Genomic DNA, 12,135 nt, shown 5'->3' on the forward strand with positions numbered 1-12,135 from the left:
TTGTGGTATGTTTTTTCAATATCATTGTGATAGTATTATTTAAAGAGAGAGCTTGAAAATAATTAAAATAAATAAAAAAATATAATTAGACACTATATTGTCATGTAATTTATATCTACAAACAACATCAATGTGTAGTTTCACCTAACCAAGTTGCGAGTAACTTCATTAAGTGTTTCGCAATACGAGAAAAATAATAATTTTGTCTTGATAAACGAATGATGTCTTACAATACGAGCAGTGTCCACTATATCACTTTCTCTCCAAAAAAGTCAATTGTTGATTCTTTCTGCATTAAAGGTAAAGTTTTGTTAATAATTTGCCGTTCATTCTCCAGTCCAGATGACTTACTGGAAAAAATCGAGTTCATTGAGATGAAGTTTCTTCTTTCTAACACCTCTCCATTACTTCAAACCATTTTTTTCTTGGCTGATTTGTATTAGATATTTATACCGTATATAATAATTCGTAAAAATATAGTTTCCCATGCCGTACGCAGCAACACCCTATATAATAAATATCGAATAAACTAAAAGACAGAGCCGCCGTGAAAGTAAGATTGGCGATCCTTGCGAACGACTCCGAATTCTATTATCCGAACTCATAAAACCGTTATGAGCCACAACCCTTCCGTTGACCCACTGACTATATAACAACACATACCTAGCAACCACGCAAGCGTACCTATTGTACTTTTCAAATCATTTGTGGTGGAAATGACAAAACTTCAACGGCAGAAATCCAAATTTTACGTATGCAACGCGTCCGAGGGGCAAAGTTTTCAGAAATTTTTAGTTGTCTCATCACGTCTGCCCCTTTCTGGATAATCCAGATTTTGTCATGTATTTTAATGAAGCCACATGATGTTAATATTTTGTTAAAGATTTGATTAAGTGTAGTACTTCGTTTTTTAGGAATAGTATTAACATGCTTACTTCCAAAGGAAGAAAATTTCTTTCTCTTAAATTATTCACAATAACAAGATGTATACGCAAAATTATTCTTTTTATATATCATATGCATGCGTTTAAATATATTTTTCCGATCCTATGCGGCTCAAAGGAATACATAATCACATGCTTACGAATCGGCATATACACATACAAAGGGTTGAAATAGGAGTGGCGCAGAACTAATAAGTACCGCAGACAATGTAGCTCTACTTGCATGACATTTTAATGACAACTCTCTAAAACAAATGTCATTTTCCCATTTGCATAAATAATCGGTTTAAACCTTTATGCCGACCATGTAGTTTGCACTTTTTCGATATTAAATATTCACATTACTTCATAGTTCAAGTAGAAAGTACATATTTGCATTGAGCTTTACATTATTAATATTTAGAACTATTAATCATATCGGCAACACTACAACTACAAACAATATAAATTCATTAGCTCCTTACTGACAGCCGTCTTTCCGCACTACAAGTTATAAATAAAAGTTAAAATTAAGAATAATTTAGGCATTTATCTAGGTGCTTTTGTATACTATAAAATTAATCTATTTTAAACCGTTGATGATGTTGTTCATCAACCCTCTGTTTTAAACTGTGTATACACTATTATGCGACAATACACAAAACATGAGCAATATTGTCATCATGTAGCCTAGTATCGCGAAGCCGTCGTTAAAATTTCACAGCTAGCACTAAACATAAATTTTAAAGCTTAATGTCGCGTCATGACAACGCGAGTTAATAAGGACAACATATTAGACCCTCGTGAATTAGGGTCAACATTCCACGGCCGTGACACAAGAGTGACAACGGCGACCTACGCCCAGTTAGTGGTCATTAGCCCGTTGGACCTTTGCTCAAATCCGACCCTGTTTGTTTTTCAACGGCCGCAACAAGTGTAGAGTGAGAGAGAGAGAGATGAGGAAAAAAGGTTGACAACCACCTGCCGGAACGCGCGATCCGGCTTCGATCGCGTGGGAAATTGTCTTTGTGCAATATGTATATGTGTGTATGCATTAGTATTCGACTTATAAAAAAATTGTGCATGTAGAGGTTATGTTTGCTTCATGTTTTTATTTTGCGAAATAGCGCAAATATATAACTGGTCGTCTCAAGTAGCCGAGATGGACTTGATTTAAACTTTAAGCTGATTCATTTCTAATCGAATTTTTTACTTAGATATGAAATGCCTAATGCATGTGCTTAAGTTAATGGCAATACTATACTTTTTAATATGATTAATATTTTATTTAATGCTACATGCATCTCACATTGTTTTTTTTTTTTGTTTTAGTAGAACATTTTTCAAGACAATATTTTTCGTTATTATTTTAAATCAATTTTCTTTAGAACATATACACAGTTAAAATAAATATTTTTAATAACCTATTAATGGTTACATTATTCAATATATATATCAGAGTATATTTTCTTGTTTTAAATAGTGTGAAAACCCGTTGCGCGTGCTGCGGCGTGAGCTGGTGCATTGTCTTGGTGAAGCAGCGGGCGTTTTTATGTGCGCTCTAATATTATTTTTTTCAAAATCTCTCTCTCTCAAATATTATTCATATAAATTAACTTCTATGCTTATTCTGTACCACCGTGTAGATACGGCGTGTAAGCATAATCTCAGTAAAGCTCAAAAATCTTCAAACAGACATCACGTAAGCTATTTTTTCTTATGAAAACCGACGCAAATATCTGTTCGGAGTCGCAAAACTCTATTTACCCTATAGCTCGCTGCGTACGTTCTTTACTCGTAAGTGTTTTCGCTTACGTATCCCGGGATAAAAAAAAAGATTTATCTCCGCACAAGAAACGATCCAGAAGTGAAACCCCACGACCAGACCCATATTTGTAATTCGACTCGGGCTACGTCTTATCTGAGCCCTTTTCACTATGATTTCACATATTTCTTAAAAACTTTTACGTTATAATAACCTCGTTTTATTAAAATAACTCAATTAAAATCTTTCATCGAGAATATAAGCGATGTGATTTTATATGTATCTTTGCATCTGATCATCGCGTTTATTATTATATTTATTTTTTTTAAATAAATCTCAATTCGTCCGAAATGTGCGAAATAAATTTACGCGAATAAATTTCTCAAATAAAAATAATACCGAGGTGCGAACAGATTTATGTAAAACGAGCAAGCCGGCGGCGGACTGATAAGGAAAAAGAAAATACGACGCTTCCAAAACGTTTCTTCTTTTCACATGAAACACAATGTATGTGTATACGTAATATATTTCTTTTATACCCCACAGTACCGGTGACCAGAAAATTTCCACCCCCTCTGCATTGTGCAAGTAGATAAAGAGCGAAAGAAAAGGATGAGCCGGCGGTAAAAAATCGACTTTTACTTACGCTCTATTCTTCCGCAAAAAGCGTTTATTTCTCACGAGTCAATCCCTTTATACAAAAGAATACGAAATAATAAGACCCCACACATCATCTTCAAACATTTATGATCGATTTTCCGGCTTGGGGCTTTATATAGTGCGTTGTTTCTTCTCTATAGCAAGTATTCACTTTTTTCCAAATACATATACAATTTTTTATTTTTATATGTGATAATAAACATTTAAAATATTTATAGAGAATATTTTATACAAAATTTTGAGAACATTTTCTGGATAAATGTTGCCCATTGTTAAACGTCAATCATTTTGTTCGTATTTTGCTGAAAATATAAATTGAGTTTATTTTGTTATTTGACAATATAAAAAAAATTAAACGCACTTGCTAATATAAAAATATTAATTTCACATTGGCGTCACCTAACACAAATAGTTTATATGATAAACTTAAGTAATAATAAATGCATAAAAATGGTTGTTGGTAATTTTAAATAACATACTAACTAATTTATGTGACGTTCGAGAAAAATATATGTGATCTATCAAATTTATGATAAATACATTTAATTTTTGCATTCTATTTACATTTTTTTACTGTAGATCTCATTGAATAATTTCTAAACAATTTTTAGCAATGTTTTTGCTTTAATTTAACTATTTTTAAATGTATTATGGAAGATTTGAGTACATTGCTTATATTGAATTAATTTACTACTAAATTTTGAGCTATATACATTTTCTACAATTTTTTGTATATATTTTTGTTATTATGTATAAAATCCATTGATCTATATAGTTTTGGGCTCATATCTGTGTTTTATATATTCATTTAAACACAAATATTAAATTTAACAATCGTTATTTAATTTAAAAATTATTAAACTAAGCTTTTCTTGCGTTTATTTCACATTTTCTTGTGACAATGAATAGTTTTTATAACATTTTTATTTTTTTTGTAATCTTTTTTTATTTGTTCTATTATTTTTTAATATATTTGTGACTTATTTTTGTTAGTAATGTTAACTTACATTATACATATTAAATATATGTTATTTTTTAGTTAATTAGTAGAGTTTTATACAATATATTTACACGCTAAAGTCTAAAGTTTTTGTATTTATTAACATACAAATTATGCACATATAATATTAAAAAAATAAAGCAGCAGCCTTATACAATAAATACAGAAATTTGACTGCAAAAAAAATGTAAAAGTTCTTAATATTTTAGATATATTTTTAATAAATGTATAATTACTGAATAATCGATAACTCTTATTTCTCGAAAAATTTGCTGATTTCCAGAGAATTTTCATCAAGCCTCTTTTTGGTTGAAATTAAATTTGTACGAATATTTTCAAATGTTTCACAACCGCTGTATTTATTTATCACAATTAAATACTGCATAATAAATGGTAAATCTGTGCCAGATACTTAAAATATTGCCAAAAATATGCATGAATGAAAAATAATTGTCTGTAATTTTCTCATCTACTCTGATCTTATTTTTATTTTAATGATCTAAGAACTACAAATAATCAGATAAAAAAATCAGTTTTGTGTGAGAATTGGCAGGTTGCGAAAATGTATGGGGGCTTTTCACAAAGTTATGCCATAGAATTTGCTGTTAGCGAATTTAAATCTCGGTTGGTTTGGTTTATTACATTTTCCATACATCATTCTTAATGTATGAAAAATGTAAAGTAACAACAATTGCTATTGACATTTTTTTACGATTTGGATATAAATACGAGAGCTCTAAATTTCTTATTAACTCGGCGCTCAGTAATTAATCGAAGTAGATAAAAAATAATTAAAAAAATATGTACATACAATACAAAAAATATGTTTTCTTTTGTAGTTTATTTGACCAAAAAATTACCAAAATAATATTTTTAATCTTGAGCTATTAATTAATAAATAATTAAATAATAAAGCTTAAATATTACTGTGGCAAAAACATGCGTTTTAACTAATAAATTTAATTTACAAAATTTGTAAAAATAAAATCCACTATTACTGACATTCAAAAAGATTTTAAAACACTATTACTGTTTTTCTCACATAAGCTGTATGTATACTATTATACATGTACTTGTATGACCTTTTTTACTAAAAACGCTCTATGTTTTTAATTTTAAAAAGCTCCAGCGAAAGCTTTCTATTTCTGGCAGCTCGCGAGGCCGCTCTTTTACAAACTTAGTCGCTTTAAGCATTTCAATTTAGGCACAGCGAACCTTTCATTTGTCGAGCCTCAGCGATAGGCGTTGACAAATTGGAGGCTGCCTTAAAGACACGCGCTTTGATACAAGGCCCACATCACAGTTTCGACTCAAAGCGTTGCGAGATGAATCCGCGACGCCCCAGGCGCTGCAACAACGGTTGCTGCAACCCTGCAAAAAATATTTCGCGAAAGAGGGTTATTACAGAGTAGAGAAAGAGAGAGAGAGCACAGTGAAAAAAATATTACCGTTCCTTATTTGTTCGCTTTTCTTTTATCTTTGACAACTGCGCGTCTCGCGCGCCGGAAAAGGAAGCGCGGTACTATCGCAGAGCTCTCGCTGAAATATAAAAACGCTCAAAGAGGGAAAACTTTTTACACCGCCTATATAGGATGTGTGTGTAGGTGCGAGTACGCGTTTGTGCTAAATACTCTAAAAAAATGCTGCCCTTTGTTGCATACGACGGGATTGTGAAGGCCCTAACGCGTGCGAGCTTTCAGGATAATTGATATTTACTTCTTGCATACGTAATATAAAGAGATTAGATTTGTAGAAATATTTCTAAAATTAAGCTCTATTGAAAAACGAACTAATATAAGTGTTTCTTATGAAGATAGTTAAATATTTTATTTTTTTAATAATATATTTTATAATTAGAATGGAATTATTGAGAATAATATATGTGGGAATCTAAAAAATAATTAAAAAGTAATCATGGAAGCAATTATATATGTTTTACTCGCTTTTATAAATATGTAAGCTTAATAGTAGATATTCTGGTTGTTGCCATCAACTCTCGTTTACTTTATTTTCTTTCAATTTATCGCCTCATCAATCCCGCCAGTTTATTTATAAAGGGGTTCAAATTGGATAAATTGCACAATCTAGGCGCAGCTTAAGTTTCTTATCATTAACACGTTTCATTAAATATAAGATAGGACGATAAATTAGTTCGATACCGCAGGGGGATCGGACGTCGTTTAAGGGGCGGAAAGCTTCGACGGAGCGTCGCACGGGGAGCTTTGCGTACAGGATTTTCGCGTAGGAGCTCCGATCTATTTGTCAAGTAAGTCGCTAGGATTCCTGGGGAACGATATATAAACGTCACTGGCAGAGTGTCGCCATTGTGCACCACGGGCAACGGAAGCGTTACCAACACACATACACACACCTATTATATACAAGCGCAAATTATATATTATATTCAGTTAAGACACTGCGAGAATCGAACCGCAAGGCACACCGCCACGGAGACCGACTTTATTGAGTCTTGAGTGGAATTGCAATTACAAGTCTGACAATGACATATTTTGGGTGAAATTGTGTGCTATACAGTACATTCTATAATACATCCTATCCGTAATCATTATTGGATCACTTAATACGTGACGATATATAGATTTTTAGTTCGCCTTTTTCATCGTTTCTTAATAGATAAGCAGCGGAATCCACAATTATCATTCGGCTAGATTTATGTATGATTTCTCATTAACTTAATATGCCCATTGTAACGTTAATAATCTTGGTAAATTAATGAAATATATTTGAAGAAATGAAAAATTTACATTAAATATCATCGACAGCAAACTTGAGTAGAGATATTTTATTTTAACACTGTATACTTACACATATAGAAGTATTGAAAACATAATTTAATTATCTTCAGTTTGTTCTTTAGCTTTACATTTTTATTATACAATAAATTTTAGTTAGTTCTGAAAAACCATAATACGGTTTCTTTTTGATATGGTTATCCAGATCGATTTAGAGAGTATAAAACTCAAATGTAATTGGCAACTTTGACTCTATATTCAGTTTTTAAGATATAGATCATTTTTGCAGCTATTAGATTCATTTAGATTTAAATTGCGTTTTAATAAAGTGTAATAGTTGAAAAATAGATTTAGATAATTTTAGATTGTAAAAATGTATTTATTACTAGCTTACACTTTAAGAATAACAGTATTATTTATTCTGACATACAGTCAATAGTTGCTTAGAATAAGAATATTTTAACAATACATATATAATTGGTTTACCGTGAAAATATATTAAATAAAAATAATTACTTAATTTTAATCACGTTCGTATATAGGTGAAATAATATCAGTAATTAAAATTATGTATATTTTATAGTTGAAAATGCCGATATACTTCCGTATCGCAATCAAAATGTTGATCAGAATTTTAATATCGTTGCATATTTTGTAGCAAAGATTATTTTACATATTAAAATTCATAATAATGATATAATAAAATTTTATCGTAAATTTAAAAATATTTTTATAGCGAAATAAACTGTTATAAAATATTTTTATTACAAGCGATGTTTCAGCAAAATTCAGTAACTTATGATTGACGGTTGATATGTCAAATTTAAACTGCAATGGTATAAAAATAATTCAATAATTCAGTGTTTCTTTTTGTCATTCAACTTTAAACTGGATCGTTCCGCAAAGTTTTGATTTGTCCCTAACCCCAAGCTGACTCGTAAAACGACGAAATGCACTTCGTTAAAAAAAGCACTACAAAACTTTTTTCAACTAATTCCGTTGTCATTAAAAATTGAATAATAGTAATTGTATAAATTTAACCAGCTTAATTTTGGATACCTACAATTTAAATAATATTAATTTAATCGTAAATAATATATTATATGATATTAAAAACCTAATTTGATTTAATACGTTTATTTTAATATTATGAATAATTTTAGTACACATGTTACTGGTTTCTCAACTTCTTGACGTTTATTACTTCATGCGGTACCCACACATATACCCGTTCTTCCATTTAATTTGAAATAATATTTAAATGAAATCAGCCGGATATCCGTCGAAAATTACCCGGTTTTCGGTTCCATGAAAAACATGGCGGGTACCCGGGTACCCGGTTTCGGTTCTACTCGGTTCGAATTCCCTAGTTGATATGATACAAATAATTTATATCTAACTGTACTTTTACATATTATCCACATTTATCTCAATCTTTTATTGACTCATAGAACACGGTAATATCTTTCTTCTCTTTAAGTATTTTTCAGTTACACACTTTCTGATACAAATGCCATAGATTTATTACAACATTTTTAATATTGCAAGTTTTAACATCTATTTTTTTATTTCATCCACAGGTGGAGTGCAAGAAAGCTCAACCGAAAGAAGTGATGCTGCCAGCGAACCTCGCCAAGACGAGAGCGGCCGGACGCGGCGCATACGGTGAGTCGGCCGCGGCCCCGGCCTCGAGTTATAGATTCGCGCCGTATCCGACACCGGCGACGCTGCTCGACGGGGGCTTCGGGGGTCTCGGGGGCGTCGGGGGCCTCGGAGGATACCACCGGCGCCTGCTGGCGTCGGCCTGCGCCCTCCGGCCCGCCGCCGCCCGCCCAACCCTGCCCTGCAGCCTCGCCGACCTTCTGGCTGCGCACGCGCATGCCCACGCCCACGCCCACTCCATCGACGCCTCAGCCCTATACCAGCTACCCCTAGTTCCAACTCTGCCTCAACTGACCGCTCTGCCCGCCCATCTGGCTCATCCTATGCAACTATGACCCACGGTCCTTCTCCCACCGACCCACCATCAGCACCTTTAGAATCTTACAACACCTTCCTATACCTTCCGATTAACATGAATTGTTTCGCGCGCTAGGGCCTAGCGAGTCATCTCGGCGATTATATGACAAAATCGACCATATCGTTTACAATAGTAGATGCGCTCTAGAAGCTATATTATACATATATAAAAAAAAATATTATATTAACACATTTGAACTGAAAGCGGACTGTTGAAGTTGTTAGAAGTTTTTTTAGTTAGATGAAGACATACATACATATGTTAATTAATAAATCATAGGTAGATTTTTCAGATTTAGTTATATATTATGCATAGTATAATTTTTGAAGATTTTTTCATAGTGTCTATATTATATAAATATATATTTTACGACGAACTGTAATTAAATATAATTGAAAGTAAAATACCCGACTACAGCTGCCGTGCGATCAGAATTAACTTATTATTTTAAAATTAATTAGCGAAAGTTAATCCTGACCGTCTTTTTTATTTAGCTTTTGATACAATACCACTAAAATAACATAAATTATTTTCGATATTATATTGGTGTATATAAAAAATAGCCGAGCGTTAGTTTAGTCGTTGCGACGAAACGCATTCTGCCACTAATTTTAAGATTTTTTCGACAAAAGTAAGATGAAAAGGAGTACAGAAATATTTTTCTACTTGATGATTTTGCCTTTCATTAGAACGTTTAGTTTTAGGTGATCTTCAGCTTTCGGGTCGAGGAAGGTATAGAGCGTAAATGACACAATTATAACCGTTAACATAGGTATAATTTTACAATGTATGTACGTAACTCTCTTATTATATATATTATATATACTTTATGTGGGTGTATTTGATTTATTGAAAATTGTTGACGCCAAAGATGATTTTAATATATTTATTAACGGCCATAGGCGGTGTTTAGTCATCTAGAAAGGATAGAAGCGTTTGATAATTAGAAATAATCATATCGACGAACGCACCAAGTTAAAATTAACTACATATTATCTGTCAAAATAACAGGATTTTTAAATTTAACTTGTTGCGATCGCATTGGCGTATTTAACAATTAAAAAAATCTAATATAAAAGGAACATTTAGATGTTTTTCATTTATTATATCTATATGTGATTCTATCGTCTCTGTGCAAGAATCTTGTTATATCACTATAAACCAATTATTATCTTTGATCTATATAGTGAAATATCAACGATTCTTATTAATATAATATATTAATAAACAATGGTGTTCATTTCTGGACAATTAACTCAATATCTCTATTTTTAAACATTTAAACTAAAAATAAAAAATGCATGGAATTATTATTTATTTATTCAATAATTTTATTTAAGTTTGCATGTCAATTCTAAAACACCATCGTTTATTATATATCGATTTAGATAATATTACGATTTTATATACTATATTAAAATATTCCTTTTTACATATCTATATACGTATCGCTTTCAGAATAAAATGTCTAAAGTTATATCTTATAACCTACAGTAGATTTTAGATTCAAGAGAATATTTCTATAGCTTTATTATCTAAAAATAAATTTTAATCTACTTTTCTTAGATGTGTCATAGATTTAAATCGTCGATGCATCGAAAAAATGGCAAAAGTATATAAATTTTGATGTTGAAAAAAAGAGAGCCAGAAATTTTCGATAAAAACATGAGTGTGGTATTTTTTTGTTAGATTATGCTTTTTTATATATTGAGTAGTGTCGTAGACAAACAAATATATATACAATTAGTGGCAATAATAATGAAATTAGATGGGAAACGAGATTTTTCAAATCGAGTGTGATTTTTTAAAAACTCAAAACTAACAATCTATCTTTTTCTATTAACTCTTTTCGAGCTTGCAAAGTCCACGATACTCAAAAATGTGTTTATTTTGTGTTTCTAGATTTCATGTGGTCATTGGGGGCTCTTCCTGACGGTAAGCTAATTTATTTATTTTTTAGTTAATATTATTTTTATAAGCATGAAACATTAGAAAAACTTAATGCTCGAATCAATGCTGTAAACTTTTCATCGTTGACTTTTATTAAATTTCACAATCGGATACCATTTATTTAAATATCATGTATTATATTTGATAATTATATTTTATATAGTAATTGAATAAACTTTTATGCAAAAAATATTATATAGGATACTCGGAAAATAATGAAATATTCAAGAATCTTTTTTAATTACATTAATGCGTACCTTTTTTATTGTGCTCTATATTTCAGCACCCTATGCGTATTAAGTTACTTTTTATAAACATTTGCCTACTCACAGAATCTTAAAGAAAGAGTTAGTATTTGACACAGCGATTTTAAACATGGTCAACATTGCTGCGTACCTAGTAAAAAAAATCGCTTTCATATTTACTTTTAGAATATCTCTCATACTTGCATAACAAGTTGTTCTACCTTATTATCATAATATGGAATAATTAGACGTATAATCTGTCAGTGAATCAAAACAATTTTTAAATTATCCAATGATGATATTATAATACAATGGTTTGACGCCGCTCGGTTTTCCTCCATTAACCGGCCGGCTGGCCAATGAGCTTCGGACAGATTGATTGATTAACACAATATTTCATTGTATTGCGATAGTCGGACCAGTTTTGGCGACTAGCATAAACTATTCAAAAACAACAACAACAAACAAGCAGCAACAACAACAGGATAGGATAGTCGAATAGTTTTCGCGAGTGCCTATCGCCCGGGGCGTAAGTTGCACCTACCCCGGCACGGCTTCACGCTTTCGACTCCCAGTTCAGCGCCGGATATTCGGAGAATTCTCCGCAATTATTGCCCAAAATGTATGTAGTAGTTGTAGTTGTTTCTAGGAGGGTGTCGTATTTAACGCTTTAATTACACGAACACCTCTTCGCGGCGGTAAGTGATGATGCCCGTGTTTGCTGCGCGAACTCGCCATAATCTTATTTGGTGATAATGGAAGCGGAGATTACGAGCCGTGCACCGCCGCTGCTTCATTATTTACTGTATTATGTGTGAT

The 12,135-nt window shown here is 31.8% G+C and overlaps 1 protein-coding gene across 50 annotated transcripts in view; it reads left to right on the forward strand.

Annotated features, from left to right (window-relative positions):
• Window positions 1-12,135, forward strand: part of Rbp6 (RNA-binding protein 6) — a 1,186,203-nt gene that overhangs the window by 1,150,582 nt on the left and 23,486 nt on the right. For all 50 annotated transcript variants that reach the window (XM_088182883.1, XM_088182887.1, XM_088182888.1 and 47 more), the window contains 2 exons: window positions 8,682-8,766; window positions 11,024-11,056. In XM_088182883.1, coding sequence (XP_088039009.1) covers window positions 8,682-8,766; window positions 11,024-11,056 — 118 coding nt within the window. The remainder of the gene's footprint in view (window positions 1-8,681; window positions 8,767-11,023; window positions 11,057-12,135) is intronic.

This window comes from Plectrocnemia conspersa, unplaced genomic scaffold (assembly GCF_051122295.1).
Source record: "Plectrocnemia conspersa isolate PC_06_02 unplaced genomic scaffold, ASM5112229v1 ptg000003l, whole genome shotgun sequence".
Classification (NCBI taxonomy): Eukaryota; Metazoa; Arthropoda; class Insecta; order Trichoptera; family Polycentropodidae; genus Plectrocnemia; species Plectrocnemia conspersa.